Source organism: Zeus faber (assembly GCF_960531495.2).
Source record: "Zeus faber genome assembly, chromosome: 1".
In the NCBI taxonomy this organism is placed as follows: domain Eukaryota; kingdom Metazoa; phylum Chordata; class Actinopteri; order Zeiformes; family Zeidae; genus Zeus; species Zeus faber.
This window is the reverse complement of record NC_137193.1, coordinates 5,679,853-5,698,476: the sequence shown is the minus strand read 5'-3', so window position 1 is coordinate 5,698,476 and position 18,624 is coordinate 5,679,853. Positions and strand designations below refer to the sequence as shown.

At 50.7% G+C, this 18,624-nt stretch overlaps 1 protein-coding gene across 6 annotated transcripts in view; it reads left to right on the top strand.

The window, feature by feature from the left end:
• Nucleotides 1-18,361, top strand: part of rxrba (retinoid x receptor, beta a) — a 19,000-nt gene extending 639 nt beyond the window's left edge. For 2 of the 6 annotated variants that reach the window (XM_080005740.1, XM_080005741.1), the window contains exons 2-12: nucleotides 1-18; nucleotides 1,164-1,390; nucleotides 1,514-1,667; nucleotides 3,427-3,606; nucleotides 6,244-6,267; nucleotides 7,729-7,889; nucleotides 8,286-8,415; nucleotides 9,123-9,255; nucleotides 13,156-13,247; nucleotides 15,584-15,689; nucleotides 17,485-18,361. The exon at nucleotides 1-18 is cut by the window's left edge and continues 141 nt beyond it. In XM_080005740.1, coding sequence (XP_079861866.1) covers nucleotides 3-18; nucleotides 1,164-1,390; nucleotides 1,514-1,667; nucleotides 3,427-3,606; nucleotides 6,244-6,267; nucleotides 7,729-7,889; nucleotides 8,286-8,415; nucleotides 9,123-9,255; nucleotides 13,156-13,247; nucleotides 15,584-15,689; nucleotides 17,485-17,632 — 1,371 coding nt within the window. In that variant the 5' untranslated portion in view covers nucleotides 1-2 and the 3' untranslated portion in view covers nucleotides 17,633-18,361. Of the gene's footprint in view, nucleotides 19-1,163; nucleotides 1,391-1,513; nucleotides 1,668-3,426; nucleotides 3,607-6,243; nucleotides 6,268-7,728; nucleotides 7,890-8,285; nucleotides 8,416-9,122; nucleotides 9,256-11,756; nucleotides 11,799-13,155; nucleotides 13,248-15,583; nucleotides 15,690-17,484 lie in introns of all 6 variants that reach the window. The other 4 variants (XM_080005744.1, XM_080005745.1, XM_080005742.1 and 1 more) reach the window with 4 other exon arrangements.
• Nucleotides 18,362-18,624: the final 263 nt, after the last annotated feature.

The following is an 18,624-nucleotide window of genomic DNA, read 5'->3' as shown; positions in this document are numbered from 1 at the left end:
GCATGGGAGACAGTAGAGGTGAGGAAAGACGTCGCGGAACACTGCCACGCAGGGAGACGTTATGAGTACTAAAAGAAACGAGTGCACGGCAGCCACGGCGCCTGGAGACGCTGCTTGTGATGAGGTCTGAATTGTTGTGAAACCATGTATTCAAAATTATTTTGCAACGAAAACCGCCGGTGCGATTAAAACAAAACAAACAAAAAAACCCAAACGGAACGAATCTAACGTCACCGTAACCGAGGGGCTTTTCAGGTCCCGCAGAGCGGCATCGGCATCCGTCCCGCTCCCTTCCCGGGGCCGGTGGTGGAGCGTCCCGGGGACCGACCACCACCACGACGCGCCTTCCCTCCCCGGGGAACAGCACATGTGTTACACCGTGGTGCAGGACTATCTGTTTTTTCTCCTTTTTTTGGGGGGGGTTTACCTGAAGTGTGAGATCCCTTTCCAGTTGGACACCAGGCGTCTTGGCAGTTAGCGAGCTGCTCAGATTTGAGCCATTGGCAACTGTCTGGTGCCGTCCGGTTGCCCCGTTGCTCGCCGCTTGTCCTCCATTAAAGATGAACGAAGGCGGCGCACGTCCGCGACGCAGGTGGACTCCGGGCGTTGCACGAACCTGTCGCTCTCTCAAAAAAATGGCGGCGCCTTGGGAAAGGGCGTGGCTGTGGCACGGCGACACCGGGAGGGTAGGGCGGCTGCCACAGACACGGCGCGACTAAGTCGGGCGCCGTGGAGCTGCGACAGATCGGAGAAGTCGAAAGACCGGCACATACGCACGCACACACACATAGGTGCCGACGCGCTTTCAGCTGTTTCCGCGGCAACCGTCCCACCTGGGGCGGGCGGCCGGTGTGCCCACGTCTCCTGTCCTGCTTTCGGGCGAGGGGTTCCAACCGCCGTCTGCGTCGCCACTCGGTAAAAACAGCCGTTCAAGTTCGGGCAAACAAGGGCTTCCTGCCAAGTGTGAACCAAAGGGAGAGGAGTCCGGTCGAGCTGCGGAAGCCGAAATTGAGTTGAACCCTCGGTGGCTGTTTTGATTTCACAGGCTGAGGCAAACAAGCGGCTGTTGCCGGAGTGACTCCAGATTCCCTTCAAAAGATTTGTTCCCTCTCCGAGCGGTTCCGGCCTTCCATCACTTACCCCTCTCTCTCCCCCCCCCCCAGACTCCCGGAGCCCAGACAGCTCGTCTGTGTCGTCGCCGCCGCCGGGCCAGCGCTCCCCCCCGCCAGCGGCGGCCTCCATGACGTCGCCGCCGCCCGTCGCCTCGGCCAGGGTCAGCAGCCCCGTCAGCAGCATGGGCTCGCCCTTCTCGGTCATCAGCTCGTCGCTGGGCTCGCCCTGCCTCCCCGGCACGCCCTCCGTGGGCTACGGCCCCATCAGCAGCCCGCAGGTCAGGACACGCCCGTGCCCGCTGGGTCCCGGTGCCGGGGGAAAAAAACCCCAAAAAAACCCGAAACCTTGCGTGGTGTTTTCGGTCACCGTCTCTCTCGCGCGCTCTCTCTCTCTCTCTCAGATCAACTCGACAGTGTCCATGTCGGGGCTCCACGCCGTCAGCAGCTCGGACGACGTGAAGCCGCCGTTGGGCCTGAAGCAGCTGGCGTCCCACGGCGCCGGGCCGATGCTCTCCCAGAAACGCATGTGCTCCATCTGCGGGGACAGGTCCTCCGGTAAGGATGACGAGAGATGGATGCACGGGTAGAAAGAAAGAAAGAAAGAAGGATGGATAGGAAGATCTCCTCCAGCCTTTAAGCGTCGATCAAAGTCACTTTAAGAAAAGCCGGTTGCTGCGGTAACGCATGGCTGACAACAAACTCTCTCGTCTTTGGAAGAGTCGCAGGGCGGGGTGGTATATAAGTGTGATTCCCATGTTGTGATGAGACTAGACGGGGTCTGGCATTTGGGTTTGGTCCTCATATTGTGATGTAGTGGAGCAGGGCCAGACGGTGCCGTTTGCCCGGGGCAGTAAACTCTGTGTCGGGGCAAGAGTAATGCCCCATGCAGCTGTCCGATCGGGGCAAGTGACGTTATCTGAGAATAAACGTGTGTGTGTGTGTGTGTGTGTGTGTGTGTGTGTGTGTGTGTGTGTGTGTGTGTGTGCGTGTGCGCGCGCGCGCGGGGGGGGTGGGGGTGGTTAGCCGCAGCCGCTTGTGAGTTCCACCAGCATTGACCTTTTTCACCAGTTTGTGCAACAGTAGCTCTTACGTGGGATCGAACCAGACGATCGCACCAATGAGCCGGGGCCCCACGACTGAGTGCGCCCTCAAGATTCGTTGTGTTAGCAGAGTGTATAATTTTGGCATGGCACATTTTTCAAACGGCATGGTTCTCGCCCAACTCCTCGGTGCCTTCTTTATTAGGGCTGCAGGAAGGAAAGTCCAATGTAATTTGAATATTTAAAAAAAATTAATTATTCCAATGCTGATATTTCCATTTGTGTAATTTTTTTTATCAGTAAATTATTTATCATAAACGTTTTGGCTAATGTTAGTGAACCAGTTCACATGTGATGGGCAATGAAGTTCAATATATGTTTGTCCAGTTGCACAGTGACAACACATTAGAGAGAAATTCCCGGGATGGCCCGCGAAGTTCACGTGGGCGGAGACGCGCGAGCACACCGAGCGTCTCCCTCTCCCCCGGCGTTTCACTGTGTGCACAAGGGCCTTTGACCCGGATGTCCAGTAAATCCACAGATGTGGCGATGAAAGTGGGAAAGAAGCCCAACCATCACAGAGGGTATGTCCTTTAACGCAGAGGCTCCCAACCTGCCGGCACGGTCCACGGGGCGGGATTATTTCGGGACGCCATCGCTGATCTGCGAGCTGCTCCCCAGTGGAGCAGCAGCAGGAAACGGAGTAAATGAAAGACATCTCGAGTTATTATTTTCATTTTTTGGAGAAAAGATCGCTCCGATCAGAGTTGCGCAAACGACCCGACTCTAGCATGGATATTTTCTTACACCCCTGAGAGTAACACAGTTTTATGAACCTCATTGACAGATGTTAGGGACACAGTGTTTGAATGGCAAGTGCAAAATTGGGAATGTTGCCTTATTCGGAATAAAATCATAACTCAAGTCTGCATGCAAACTAGGGCGGCGCTCATTTCTGTACTAAACTCAACTTGCTAGGTGAAATGGTTTTATAGCGCACATCAGAGGGTGTTCTGAACTCATTATGGTTAAAATGTCAATATATCGATATAGAATGGTGTTATTAACCATCTCATCAATATATTGAGTAATTGATTAGAAGGTCCTCGCGAGGTCCTCCCCGATATCCTGTGGCAATTTAGAAGCACTGAACAACATGAGCACCAACGTCTGGTGATCGGCCATTTTTGCATTAAAAGCCGACAGAGCACCCCGACCGTCTCTGCACGCCTTTCCACTCCGCCCGCCCACCCTCCCTTCCTCTCGTCCTGCAGGGAAGCACTACGGCGTGTACAGCTGCGAGGGCTGCAAAGGTTTTTTCAAGCGGACGGTGCGTAAGGACCTGAGCTACACCTGCCGAGACAACAAGGACTGTCTGGTGGACAAGAGGCAGAGGAACCGCTGCCAGTACTGCCGCTACCAGAAGTGCCTGGCCATGGGCATGAAGAGAGAAGGTACCCCAACCCGGGGCCCGGGCGTCCCCTCAGAACTTAGCGGGCAACCGTTTACACCTGAACTACTGAGTTGGGCGCTACCACCTTTCAAATAAAAACTCCAGAAAAATGTTCATTCCGGCAAAAACAAACCTTTATTCTTTCTGCACAAACCTGCCGTTGACGCGCTGGTGCAGTAATGCTGAAGAGATAAACAGAAGTGACATTTTTATTACTCTTCATAATCTTGTTTATGATCTTTCTAACCATCATTATACACATTTGTCGTGATGATTAAAAAAAAAAAATGTAAAGAGAGAAATAATACGATGTGGAAATCAAAATAACAAATGAACGCCGTTGACGTTGGGTTACCTGGAGATCCAGTGGGAGGAGATTTGCTCCCTGTCGACCCCGGCGCACCACGAGTGACCTTAAACCTCCAGGCATCCCAAAAATGCAAAATACACGAGCGTTCGACCTCATCCGACACCTAACTTATTTCACTCATTCATTCAAACCTTTATTTGACGAGGAAGCTCAAGTTCAAAGTCCCTTGAGCGTTATAAACTCTTTTGGGGGGGGAGTCCTGGCCAAGGCAGCGAGGTTACACGAGTTGTCAAATACAGCACGGCAAAAAGGGGTCGGATGGAGCACGTTGGGAGCCGGCGAGGGACGGCCGCTAATACCAAATCCAGCTCCGGGAATGGAAACGTTTTGTTTTGTTATCTGACCTTTGAACTCTCCCAGGGAGACAAAATCGTGACGCCGTCGTGAAGGTTGTTCCATGACCTGCTCTACCGCGCCCTGGCTTACCTGGTCGATTCAAGAGGTTTATTCGTCACATACATATACATACTTTCATACAGTGCAGTGAAATGTCAATGCAACGCACCCGGTGATTACACACAATATGTCCTCGACTGAACACAGTAGCTAGAGCCGGTGGTGAGTGATAGATGACACAGATATGAAGCGTTCACATAGTATGGCTCTGTAAATAAAACCACACCCGTGCTGTTGTCTCCTCAGGCTGAATGACGGAGACCAGAGCATAAAGCAGGCAGTGGCGACACTTAGAGAGCTGTCGTGCACAGGGTGGAGGCAGCGAGGTGGAGATGAGGCGGCGCGCAGGGAAACAACGTCCCTGGTGGAGGGGTTCCCCCCCCCAAATAAATAAATAAATACAAAAAAAAAAAAAAAAAATTAAAAATAAAATCTAAAACTCTCCCGCGCCCCGTCGTTCCGGCTCGCCCATGTTACATCTCATGATGGCATTTTTAAGTACGCTCAAACCTCCGTGCCGCTGGCGCCGTGTGCCGTTGCTGCTGAGTCTGGGCCGACTGTGGCGTCAGAATAATCTGTGCCGCCGTGGTTTGTGACTTATTTAACATGAAGCGTTTGTGTCACTTTCAACGCCGCCGTCACCGTCAACATCGCTCAAAAATAGTGCCGTTGGCTTGTCAGCTGACCAGACGTCCTGGTTTTGTGCATGTTGACCCGCTGACACTCGTCAATTTAAATGTTGACATTTATATCTCGCCGACACTCATCGGCAGCTCTTCTGAACGACGCGTCTCCTCTTGGCCTGTGCTTTCGGGAGTGGGAGGGCGGGTTGCCGTGGTTACAGGGACGCTCCGTGCAGCTCGGCGGGCGCACGCCCACACACGCAGACGCGCTCGCTGCCAGTTCTTCATTGTGCATCGACCGAATAATTAAGCTGAGAGAATTATTTCATCGAATTTTTTATTAAATTTTTTTTAAACCGGTCATTTTATTTTTGGCGATTTCATTTGGCTGATGGAGGTCTCCTGCTCCGGCATCACCACCGCGCCTGCCCTTATGGAAGCTGGCGGCCGCTCGTCTGCGCAGGAGCGGTGGATCCCCTGACCGGAAAGGCCGCTCGCTTTGGGGGTGGAATGTTGACACTGGCAGGGCGACCCGACCGCGCTACAAACGCAGCAGCTCCAAAACAGAAGTATTCATCGTGATATTAGTCTTTTATGAGCTTAGCTTTGAGTGGGTGCCTCCTCCTCGCGTGCGTCGCTTGGCGATCACCCGTTGAGGAGCAGTAGACAACTTTTTTTTTTTTTTTCCCTTCTGCCGGCGAAGTTGATGTTGATAGCACAGTGTAGTGTCTGCCCTCCTCTCAGCCGCCATGTCACTGCATCGGGGGCCGCCGCTCCACCCGCCGCCGCTCCACCCTCCGCCGCTTCCCGCGCTGGAGGATGTTGACCGTTGTCTACTGCCCCTTTAATGACACCAAACGCTTTTCGGGGGAATTTTAAGCCGGCGCTAGGTACCTCTTAAGTACATTGAATGGGAAGGGGCCGGTGAATTGGTTGCGTCTCCACCAGGTCGGCTTTGGGGGGGAATGACCCTCCCGTGCTGCTTCCGCCGTCAATAAATGGCCCCCTCCACAGGAGCCGGATGACTGTTCTGACAGGCTGGGGGCCGCTCGGTCGCGAGTCAAATAAAAGTTTTGTGGTCGGGACCCCGACATGCGCACCCTCCTGCGGGGGTGGGGGTGGGCGTGGGGCGAGATGGGAGGGAGAGGGGTGGGGGAGGGTGAGCCTTGTAAACACTAACCCCGTTTCCCTCCGTCTCCCTCCTTTTTGTTTTTCTCCCCCCCCCCTCCCCCCACCCCTCCTTCTCTAGTGGTCCAAGATGAACGACAGAGATGTAAGGAGAAGAGGGAGGGAGGGGTGTGTGTGTGTGGTGTTGTGTTTGTGTGTGTGTTTGTTGCGGTTGTGCGAAGTCGATAGATTTTATTTTGCTTTGTGTATCAATGAGTATGATCTTAAAAATGGGGGAGAGAAAAAAAAGCAGATAAGTTTCTCTCCAAACACCAGAGTTTGATTTCAAGTTGAGCTTTCCACCTCCGCGACCGCCGCCGCCTTTTCTATGGCGGGCGGCATCGGTTTTTAAAATTTATTTATTTAATTTTTTAGCGGCTGTCGCCGCCCGCCCGTCTTGACCTGGCTCCCCTTGGCTGAGGCTCTTGCCGAGCCCGTCGCCGTCGCCGCCGCTGCCTTCCGAGTAGGAGGCTAATGCGTTCCAGGCCGGGCTTCGTTCAGACGCCGCCTCCGCTCGACAAACTTGGCGCTCTGCCGCATGTTGCCGCTGGGGGTTCAAGACACGGCGCCGTTCCCTTTGGGAGACGGGTGATCACACGTGTCTGGGTTTTTCACTTTATCATTATCTTTTTTTTCTGTGTTTTTTTTTTTTTTTTTTTTTTATTTTAACGGTGGTGTATTGTTTTTTTTTTTTTTACTTTACATTTGATCTCAAACAAGATAAATAGGAGGCCCCCGTTTGAAAACACTGAACCTATCCTCTGAGCGCCGTCAGTTGAGGGACTCCAGGTGTGGTCGCCGGTGGCAGGGCATTGGACCTTGAAAATGGAGAGAAGGGAGGCTGCTTCGGAATGAAAAACATGCGATCCGCCTTTTTTTTTTTTTTTTTTTTTTTTTTAATCTTTATTTCCCCCCCGCATTAGAGCGTGCGTGGCCCCGCCCCCTTTCTCTCCAGGGTCAGGCTTGGAGTTGGTCCCGGGGAGGGGACCTACGCTGTAGTCTGTCCGTGCTTTAGTGAATGTCCCGCGTTGAAGGGGAGTGTTTCTGAATGAGAGAGAGAGAGTGAGACGCACGGCATGTGAGACCCACTAACCCTCCCCCAACACCTTTTTTTTTTTTTATACCCCCTCCCGCTCTCTTTTTCCCCCTCACGCCTTCCATTCCTGTCTCGTCGCCTCCCTTCTCTCCATCCCTCTTCTCCCAACGCTCCCATCGCACTCTTTTCTATTCCTCCGTTGCCGCTTTTCCCTCGTCCCTTCATTCCTCTCCTCTCTTCTTCCCTCCCCACCCCCCCACCACCCTCCTTCATTCCTCTCCTCCCCTTCTTCCCTCCCCACCCCCCCACCACCCTCCCTTCATTCCTCTTCATCGTTCGTCCTCCCGTTCCTTCCTTTTTTGTGTTTTGCTCCCCCAATTCACCCTTCTCTTCTTCTATTCTTTTCTCGTGTCCCTCCCTCTCTCTCTCTCTCTCTCTCTCTCTCTCTCTCCCCGTGCCTCTCTGTCTATCACTTTCCGTCTCCCTCCCTCCCTCCCTCCCTCCCTCCCCCCTGTCCTCTCGCCCGCTCAGCCGTGCAGGAGGAGCGCCAGAGGAACAAGGAGCGGGACGGAGAGGTGGAGTCGACCAGCGCGGTGAACGAGGAGATGCCGGTGGAGAAGATTCTGGAGGCGGAGGTGGCCGTGGAGCAGAAGACGGAGCTGCACGCTGACGGCGGCTCGGGCGGCAGCTCGGTGAGCGGCGGCTTGCGGCCCCGCCCCTCGGGTGTCGCGTGTGCGCGCGGCTGGTTGGCCTCACGCCAGCCGCCGACGGGGCGATCCTGTTAATGAATGGATGATTTACCCCGGAACCAGGAAGTTCCTTGTATGGATTAGTCGCGGCCGAGAGCGATACTTCAAGCCAGTTTGGTTCCTGTTGTGGGGCCATTTTGGAAAATGTCTGCCGTTGCCCCCCTGTGTCATACATATATGACACAGGGGGTGTCATGAGGGTGATAGCTCTGGCAGCGAGAGCTTTGACTGTACGTCCATAACCCGTCCGGATGATCACCGCTGCTGCGGCACAAATGTGAATTGGACGTCTGTCCCCTCCCCTCCCCTCACCCTCCCCTCACCCTCCCCTCACCGCAGCCAAACGACCCCGTCACAAACATCTGCCAAGCGGCCGACAAGCAGCTCTTCACGCTGGTGGAGTGGGCCAAGAGGATCCCTCACTTCTCGGAGCTGGCGCTGGACGACCAGGTCATCCTGCTGCGCGCCGGTACGAGCCTTCACGCGGCGGCCACCCGCCGCCGCCAATCTTTAAAGCTGTTGATGCCGAGGCGTCACGTGTGGGTGTGTTCCCAAATAATGAAAAAAAAAAAAAGAAAGACAAACCATACGATTATGTTCATATACCGTCTAAAAATCCACTGAGATTGTAATAGAAACATGGCCTGCCACACCCATTTGCACTTGATAAATGCATTTAATAAATAAATTACCTTTGAACCCTCAGGCTGCTGCTTAGGTCAGGGGAGAAGAACCTCTTCCACATTTAGAATTCCTTTAAAAGGCTTAAATTAATTTGAAAACATTATTCCTTAAAAAAAACATTACATAGTTTAACATTGGATTTTAAATCAGTTTTGAATGTCACTAATAATGAGTCTTAAAACGCGTCAAAATGTATTTTACTTGTACCCTGAGATTCCACATGCTGACGCTGTACTGCCATAATGTTTTCCTTGGGTGGTGCAGCATTCTATCGTAGCCACTTCATTTCAATATGTGGCCAAAGGAACAAAACAGGACATTTTTTAATTTGATCTTTTGATTCCGATCAGCGCTGGGAAACGCCCGGTGCGCTGGGATAATGGCTCCGGTAGAAATGACTCCCGGCCATTTAGCGGGGCAGGGGTTCGCCCCTCCACCTCCCCCCGGTGCTCCGCCTACAGCCAAAATGACCCCCGCTCCTCCGCCCCTCAGGTTGGAACGAGCTGCTGATCGCCTCCTTCTCCCACCGCTCCATCTCGGTGAAGGACGGCATCCTGCTGGCCACGGGGCTGCACGTGCACCGCAACAGCGCCCACAGCGCCGGGGTGGGCGCCATCTTCGACAGGTACCACACGCGCACACACATCCAACCCTGCGAGCCGGCGGACGCCTTCCACGACCTTTATTTTTTGGAATCATGACCGCTCGGGTTCAGGTGACTCGTGATGAGTCTTTGTGGGCGTTTCGTTTGGTTTGGAATTTTTTTTTTATTTAAATTTAACTCAAACTTTTTTTTTTTTTTTTTTTTTTGTCAGATTTTATGAAAAACTTTCGCGCTCCCCCCCCCCCTTACCCCTTTTTTAAAAATTGATGTTAACGAGCAAAACAAGCGGCAAAGCAAGTCGTAGGTAAGTTACGACAATAACATTATCAACAGTCCGCGTGTTTTCATTCTGCTTTATGTCGGACATGAGCAACAAAAATAAGAGTTCCGCTCTGCTCGCTTCACATAAAACAAATAAATTCATGTTTTTCTTTTTTTTTCTGTTGTGCCATTTCATCACTGCTTTACTGTACGTGGGGGGGGGGGGGTTGCATTGATTAACTGCGTTGATTAATCAATAATGAGGGGGGGGGGGGGGGAGGTGAATGCGCTGTGTAGTCACTAGTCGCAGCCCTAACACACTGACACAGATCTGTGCGTCGGCCGTTCAGCTCCTTGGCAGAGAGAGAGGTTGACTCACCCAAAAAGCAGCCGCCACGCCGCCTTGTCACCGGCCGATTCAGTGGGGAAAATATTGTCCTCCAAACGACCTCCCCGTCGAAATCCTCATGCTCATCCTCACGTTAGTGCTGCTGAAACGACGTATGATCTGCATTTACACGGTAGACGCACACACACACACGCACACACTCTGTCATCTCGTCACTGGGTTCGGTTCGTCAGTCGTGCTTCACGTTCGCCCGTGGGGTGGGATCCCGGGAAGCCAAGCGGGCGCCGCGTCTGCTTCCCCGATTGGCTGCGGCTGCGTCCCATCTGGGCTCTGATTGGCTGAGCGACCGCCACCGCTTTAGGCCTGCGTGTAATTTGCAGTGCATGCTGGGAAAGGGCTGGCAGCTAACGCTTACGCGCAGGACTGAGCGCACACACGCGGTGGCCCTCCCTTCGTCAACACCGGTAAAACCGCAGACGTGGAGGTTTGTTCCTGCGTATTCAGGATTTCCTTTCTTTCCACAGCACTTATTTGCTGATTTGTTGATATTTGCAAAATCCAATATCGCAGTGGTTTGTTTTTTTTTTTTTTGGGGAACACGTTATCAATAATTTGGCGCGTGATAACTAAATCCTTACACTCCATCATACTATTCACTACATCACTGTTTGATGTTTGATTACATTTCACTGCATATATGTATGAAAGTATTTATATGTATGTGACGAATAAACCTCTTGAATCTTCAATCTTGATGACAAGAAAAATCCCCATCTCGCCGTGTCCCCAAGCCCCTAAACTGCATTGTGAAGAAGCATGCACATAACACACATAGTACACACGAGTACACATACAAATGTGTACTCAGTGACATAACTCATTTTTAAGATGCTCCAAAACAATGCATATCCCAGTGAGAGGCATTCACAAACGGCCACGGCGTCACATTGTGTCAGCTCACTGTTAATCACACTGTGACGACGTTGCTCGGGTCGAGCTCTGAACCCGTTCTCCCTCTGAAAGCTCCCGTTTCTCCTCCTGCAGCAGCTTCTGTCTCAGCTCGGCGGCAAACACGTATTTAACGACCGTTGTAGAGCCACGTGCGCCCTGGGCTCTTCCCAGGGTCGGCTGAGCTTTAATTCGACGTCGATAACCATGCGGCAGGACAAGGACCCTCGTCTGAGCTCACATCCTGTTGGATGAATGCGTTGATTTTGGGCTTTGACAGTTTGGCGTGACGTAAGCGTCCCGTGTACCCCTCCTCTAATCCTGACGGGGAAAAAATATATTTTTATTCAGCCAGAGATGTTTTGCGTGCATGAGGTTATTTGGCTTAAATAAAGTTTTAATCATAATAATAACAATAAAAACGTATTGTGCTTATGCTTTTCTGCTGTTTTTACGGAATTGGCGAAGGCTACTTAATACGCCCCCCCCCGCCCCCCTCTGTATAAAGTGATGTGTAAAGTACCAGACTCTGTAAATGGAAGTGCAGCCGCTCCCTCAATCCTCCCTAATCCTGGGAAAACGTCTTAACATACATATTAAGATGGCCCAAAGCGAGTCGCTTGGCCAAATCAACAGGTGAATAACGCTGCTCTCCTCGGGCCACGGGGAGCGTGACGTTTTGGGCGGCGGGCGTGACGAGCCTTAGAGCAGGGTGTGTCTTCCTCGCATTTATTTATTTACCTTTTTTATGAAACGCCGCTGCCAACAAGGTCCGAGCGGGCGGGGCCGGAGGGGGGCCCCCCGCGGCTCTGCCGTCCAAATTTTGAAAAGGTCCCCGGTGAAAGTTGTGTTGACTGTCTTGTGTAACCTTGAGCCCCTCCACCCGCAGATGACGCAGGAGAACTGCAGCAGCTATGTAACTGTGTAATGACATTGTAATAACACATTGTGATTGAATACACAGGGAGAGTGTGCACAATGCAGAGGTTGGGGCCATATATGACAGGTAATGATGCCAACACACCAACACCCCTCCCCGCCTCTCCACCGACATTATACACACTCGCACACACGCACACACACACACACACACACACACACACAGATTCTGGAAGTCGCTCGGCCGCGGAGGGTTGGTTTGGGAAGTTGAACTCGCTTTTTGATCCCTCGAGCCGCCGGCCCCGCCAAAAAGCTGCGCCCATGCAAGGCCGCCTGGCTTGACGTCCAACTGGAGCCTCAAAGCAGGACCCCCCACAGGGAGTTTGGGCATAAATATTTTGTGTGTGGGGGGGATTTTTCCTAATGTCAAACAACAAATATGTACTGTATATTTTGCTGGAAACCCCCTGCAATCCCTTCGAGGATCCCTAGGGGGCTGCAAAACCCAGTTTGGGAACCCCTGCCTTAGTTGTTCTTCCACTGCGCTGTGACGAGATGCCGTGGGGGAGGGGGGGTGGTCTCAAGCCGTCTGCTGGTGTGTGCCGGGGGAGGAAAGGAAGAAGAGAATCTGAAAGAGCCTTTCCTGGGCGGGAAGCAAGCGACACGTGGTGCTCTTCGCGGGGCGGGGCGCGGAGGTGGGGGCGGGGCGCGGAGCCGGCGCCGGGGAGAGCGGAAGTGCCAAAGGGCGTGGTGGGGTGTCTTTGTTGAGGCGACGGCATTTCACGTTGGGTGCAAACGCGACATTTCTGGTTCTGAGTGACCGCGCCGGCACCTGAAATATGAGGAAGCTGGTGATTTCAAATGACCTCCTCCTCTGGGTCGGAAGCCCGGAGCCGCCTTCACGCTGAAACCCACCAGTGACGGCAAAAGTCCCTCTGGCGAAGCAGCTGGGGAGCTCGCGGTATTGGAGGCCATCTTGACAGCCGTCATGGCATCAATACATTCATCTTCATGTGAATAAATGAATGTATTTTATCTTTATTTTTAAAGTTGTGCGCTCCTTGCAAACACAACATAGAGGATGTTTTCAGCTTTCCTTCTGTCATTGGAAATGGCAAACGACTCGACGCCGCGCCTGTCACTGCGGCAAACGTTGGAGCTCAAGTGTTTTCGTGTTCAGGGAAGAGGCTGGGATGGAGGCCGGCCCCAAAGTGTGGCTGATGTTATGGTTAAATACGCGGTGACGGAGGGCTGTCGTTTGGGTGGAGGTGGACCTGCTGTGGCTGGGAGGGTGCCTGCCTTGTGATTTCATGAAATCAAGTGTGTTTTTGAGAAAGCAGGATACAACCTCTGAAAGTAGAGGTGGTTGCTATGTGAACACAAGCGTGATGTGCTCAGTTGATGTTTTGACTTCTTTCCCTCCTTTCCCCCCCCCCTCCTCTTTTTGTCCCGCGCCTCGTTCTCCCTTCCCCTCCCTTCCGCAGAGTTCTGACAGAGCTTGTTAGCAAGATGAGAGACATGCAGATGGACAAGACGGAGCTGGGCTGTCTCCGTGCCATAATACTCTTCAACCCCGGTACACGCACGCACGCACGCACAATACACAAAGCTGTGTGATGCCTTTTTTTTTTTTTTTGCTGTAAATGTCACCTGTGTAATGCTACGAGCCCAAACCAACACGATAGTAGAAGGCGAGATCCTTTTGGTTTTGCCGCGTCTGCAGTGTCCGTGTACTGGATAGTACACTGGCCAGAAATAATACTACCGCAAGGAAAGTATTGAGTCGAATGGGGAAAAAAATGCCATATTTTTTTCAGCTTTGACACGCAGAACAAAACCGCTGAAGTTGTTGCGCTGAAGCCACAGATGTGTAGTGTCAGGTGGTCTCTGGGAGCGTCAACATTAATATGCAAGAGTTACGGAGTCGGAAGAGGTGCAGAATGGCGGCGCTCAGAGTGGCCTGGAACCCGGCTGCTGTCTGCCACTTAACAACCTCTACGTAAGAGGACTTGTTGAAAACATTCTGACAGGACGTCTGCATTCCAGATGAGCGTCTGGTGGTGGGCCGGCTCACCTTTAAATAAGATAATTACTGGAAAAGGTGACCAGAAAACCTAATGCGTCCGGACTTTTGACCGTGCCGTAGGAAGGTAAACCGATGGAGTCGTTCTTCCACGGAGACAAGTCACACTTGGAGACGCGACACACGTCCTCTGCCAGGTTCAGGTCACGACATTGTATTTACACCAGTCAGCCACAACATTAAAACCCGTGACAGCTGCAGTGAATAACATCGATCATCTGGTTCCAATGGCACCTGTCAAGGGGTGGGATATTATATATATATATATATATATATATATATATATATATACTGTAATATATTATTATACATAGTGTTATTATGAAATATATACTGCTATAATTTATTATTTTATATATACTGCTATATGAGAGAGAGGGAGAGGGGGAGAGAGAGAGGACATCTGAGCCACTTTGACAAGGAGCACATTGTGATGCTGGACGACTGGGTCTGAGCATCTCCACAAGCACAGGTCTTGTGGGCTGTTCTTGCTGTGCAGTGGTTACTAGCTACCAAAAGTGCTCCAAGGAGGGACGACCGGTGAACCGGCGACAGGGTCATGGGGCCCAAGGCTCATTGGTGCACGTGGGGAGTGAGGTCTAGCCTGTGTGCTGGAACAACAAGCCCGATCCATGGGGGCCTGCCTCACAACGTCCAGATACCACAGGACACCTTCAGAGTCTGGTGGAGTCCATGCCTCCACGGGTCACAGCTGTTTTGGCAGCACGAGGAGCTACACAATATTTTGCGGGTGGTGTTAATGTTGTGACTGATCGGTGTAAAGCTCTTAAGCTGCTAGGTCATCAAAACTACTGTAAATATAACCCGCTGGACGCACATGGAATCAAATACAAAATATAGATTGAAAGAAAATTGAACTGCAACACCAGCGAGTGTTGGAGTCAAGGGCTCAAGTTAAAGTGAATTGATCTTCATTTTTACTTATTTTCCTCAATTTACTTATTCAATTTTACTTTTCTTTTTACAATTACAATTGATGAATTGTACTTGTTTTGTTTTATTGTTTGACTTCTATTGATATAAAGCACGTTGTGTATGAAAGGTTCTCTATAAATAAAGGTTATTATAATTACAGGTACTCCTCTCTTAAGGACCTACCTGTCTCACCACCGTTCAGACATACCACCAGCTCTCTGACCAGTCTGTGTTGTACACTGTGTACAAAACCAAGCATCTCATCACCCTTTATATACTGTAAATACTATATATTCTACATACACTATATACTATATACTCTATATATAGTGAATATAGTATATATACTCTATATATACTATATACACTATACACTATGTACTATATACACTATACATACACATTATACACTATATACACACTAATATATGCTATACACTATATATACACTTTACACTATATAAACTATATTTCCTTTACATACTATATACACTATACACTGTATATACTATATACATTATATACGCTATACTATATACACTATATTTACACTTTACACTATATAAACTATATATTTCCTTTATATACTATATACACTGTAAAGATCTCATCACCGTTCTCAGTCTCGTTACGGCAGTCGGTCAGTATTCACTACACTAGTGTTCACAATCGCCACGCCCCTTTCCATGAAATGACACTATATATAATATGTACACTATTTATACACTATATACACGCCCCCTTACTGTAAAATTACATAAATAACATACAAGGAAGATAGTAGAGTAGAGCGCTACAGGTCAAATAGACTGGCGCATCGTGGGCGTGGAAGTGTGTGGTGCTGTTAACTCCATCAGTATGTTATGTTGTTAAGTGTCCTGTTGTGTTTCCAGATGCCAAGGGCCTGTCCAGCCCCAGCGAGGTGGAGCTACTCAGGGAGAGAGTGTACGCCTCTCTGGAGTCCTACTGCAAGCAGAGATACCCAGACCAGCAGGGCAGGTGGGCAACACACACACACACACAAATATTCAGCCACATATACACCGATTTGCCACAACATTAACGCCACCTGCCTAGTATTGTGGAGCTACCCTCTCGTGTCGCCAAAACGGCTGTGATCCGTGGAGGCATGGACTCCACCAGACTCTGAAGGTGTCCTGTGGTATCTGGCACCAGGACGTTAGCAGCAGATCCTTTAAGTCCTGGAAGTTGGGAGGTGGGCCCCCATGGATCGGGCTTGTTGTTCCAGCTCATCCCACAGAAGCGTATTGAGATCTGGGGAATTTGGAGGCCAAGTCAACGCCTTGAACTCTTGGTCACGCTCCTAAAACCATTCCTCAATGATGTTTGCAGTGTGGCAGGAAGCATTATCCTGTGGAATGTGACCACTGCAATCAGGGAAGGCCGCTGCCATGAAGGGGTGTATTTTGTCTGCAACAATGTTTACGTAGGTGCTACGTGTCAAAGTAACATCCACATGAACGCCAGGACCCAAGGTTTCCAGCACAACATTGTTCAGAGCATCACACTGCCTCCGCCGGCTTTCCTTCTTCCCATAATGCATCCTGGTGCCAACTCTTCCCCAGGTAAACGACGCACACACACCCGCCCATCCACATGGTGTAGAAGAAAAGATGAATCATCGTCAACGGTCCACCTTCTTCCATCGCTCCATGGTCCAGTTGTGACGCTCACGTGTCCATTGTAGGTGCTTTCAGGGGTGGACAGGGGTCAGCATGGACACTGTGAGCGCTCCCATACGCATCATAGCAACATTCACTGTTTCACCAATTAGTGTTACAGTAGTTCTTCTGTGGGATCCAACCAGACGGGTTAGACCTCACTCCCCACGTGCACCAATGAGCCTTGGGCCCCATGACCCTGTCGCCGGTTCACCGGTCGTCCCTCCTTGGAGCACTTTTGGTAGCTAGTAACCACTGCACAGCGGGAACAGCCACAAGACCTGTGCTTGTGGAGATGCTCAGACCCAGTCGTCCAGCATCACAATATGCTCCTTGTCAAAGTGGCTCAGATCCTTACGCTGCTTCAACACATCAACTTCAACAACCCACTCTTCCATTGCTGCCTTATATATATATATAATTTAAAACACTATATACATATAATAATAATAATAATAATAATATATAAGAGTATATATAATAATAATAATATATAAGAGTGTGTGTGTATGTATGTATGTGTGTATATATATATATATATATAATAGCATATATATAACCATATATCATAATAATATATAACAGTATATGTACAATAATAATATATAACAGTATATCATTATAATATATAATAGCATATATATAATATATAAACATATATCATAATAATATATAACCGTATATCTATATACTGTTAATAATAAATATATATATATATATATATATATATATATATATATATATATATATATATATATATATATATATATATATATATATATTAAACAGTATATATATAATAATAATAATTATAATATATCCCACCCATTGACAGGTGCCATTGGAAACAGATGATCTATGTTGTGGCTGGTCGGTGTACCTCACAGTATCTGAAGCTTTGTATTTCTCTGACTTAAACACACACCTTGCCGCAGTTTAGACAAAAAAAAGTGAAACTAATGAATCCGTAACATTTTTTTTCACGGCTGCAGAATTTCTGAGAATTCCCTGTGGAATTTAGAAAATTGTGCCGCGGATTCTTGGTGGGGCCTGATCAACTATATGATTGTTGGTGTTATACTTCGGCTCTTTGCTCCCCCGTCCTCCTCCAGGTTTGCTAAGCTCCTCCTCCGCCTCCCGGCGCTGCGCTCCATCGGTCTCAAGTGCCTGGAGCACCTGTTCTTCTTCAAGCTGATTGGCGACACCCCCATCGACACCTTCCTGATGGAGATGCTGGAAGCCCCCCACCAGCTCACCTAGGGGCTCCAGGTCTCCCGGGTCCCGTGCGCACCGGGACTTCCAGCTCTTCTTCTGGGCCTTCATCCACTGCAGCGCACGCTCTGGCACTCACCCACACGCGCACACACACCATGCCGGGATCAGACGACGCCAGTTCAGACGGACTTTGACGCCATTCTGTCGAGGGCGGCCACATCTCCAGCGCCGGGGCCCGAATGTGAACGTCGGGAACGACGAAACGGGCGGGTTTACCCCCTTCCTAGTGTGACCTCATCAAAGAACAGCGACGTGACGACACGCGACGTCTAGCGTGACATCACTTTTTGTATTTCCAGCCCGGTTTGTCGTCGCCCACCACGCCCTCCTCGATGTCGACCAATCGGACGAGGGCGCGCCCTCTGCCGCACGTGTGGGAACAGGGCGAAGAAAAAGAGCGACGCTCCCGTCGGGGAAGGCAAAACCCGGGAGAGGGGGGTCGTTGAGCAGCGGGGACCACGCCCCTTTTTTGCCTTTTCCTCGAGGGAGTACCTTGACCGGGGCAAAAAAAGAAAGGTCGATGTTGGCGCGGGACAGCGGGCGTCCAAGCGTTTGGATTGAGAAACACGTCCGTCCCCTCCGGGGTGTAGATGTGATGGTCGCGTCCGTGCTCCTTTTCCCGGGGCTCACACCGGCGTCTCCGGCGTCTCCCCGCCCCTCCCCCACCGGACGGAGCATGTGAACACACCCGTCACCTCTAGTTCTCTTTGAAGGATCCACAGCCCATAATGTCCTCTTCATGACACCCGGAAACGAGTCCACCAACGAGCGTCTTTTTTATTTTTTTTTTGTTTTTCTTTTCTTTTTGGAGCGCAAGACGGCCAGCATCACACGTGGCGCATCTGTGGCCACGCCCCCCGACCTACGACCCCTGTAAGGAGGTGAAAGGTCGGCACGCTGTGGTGGGTCGGGGTGGTACCTGCACCGTTGTCCCGTTCACCGGCCAGGGCGCGGCAAGGACGTACAGCGCTATGGTG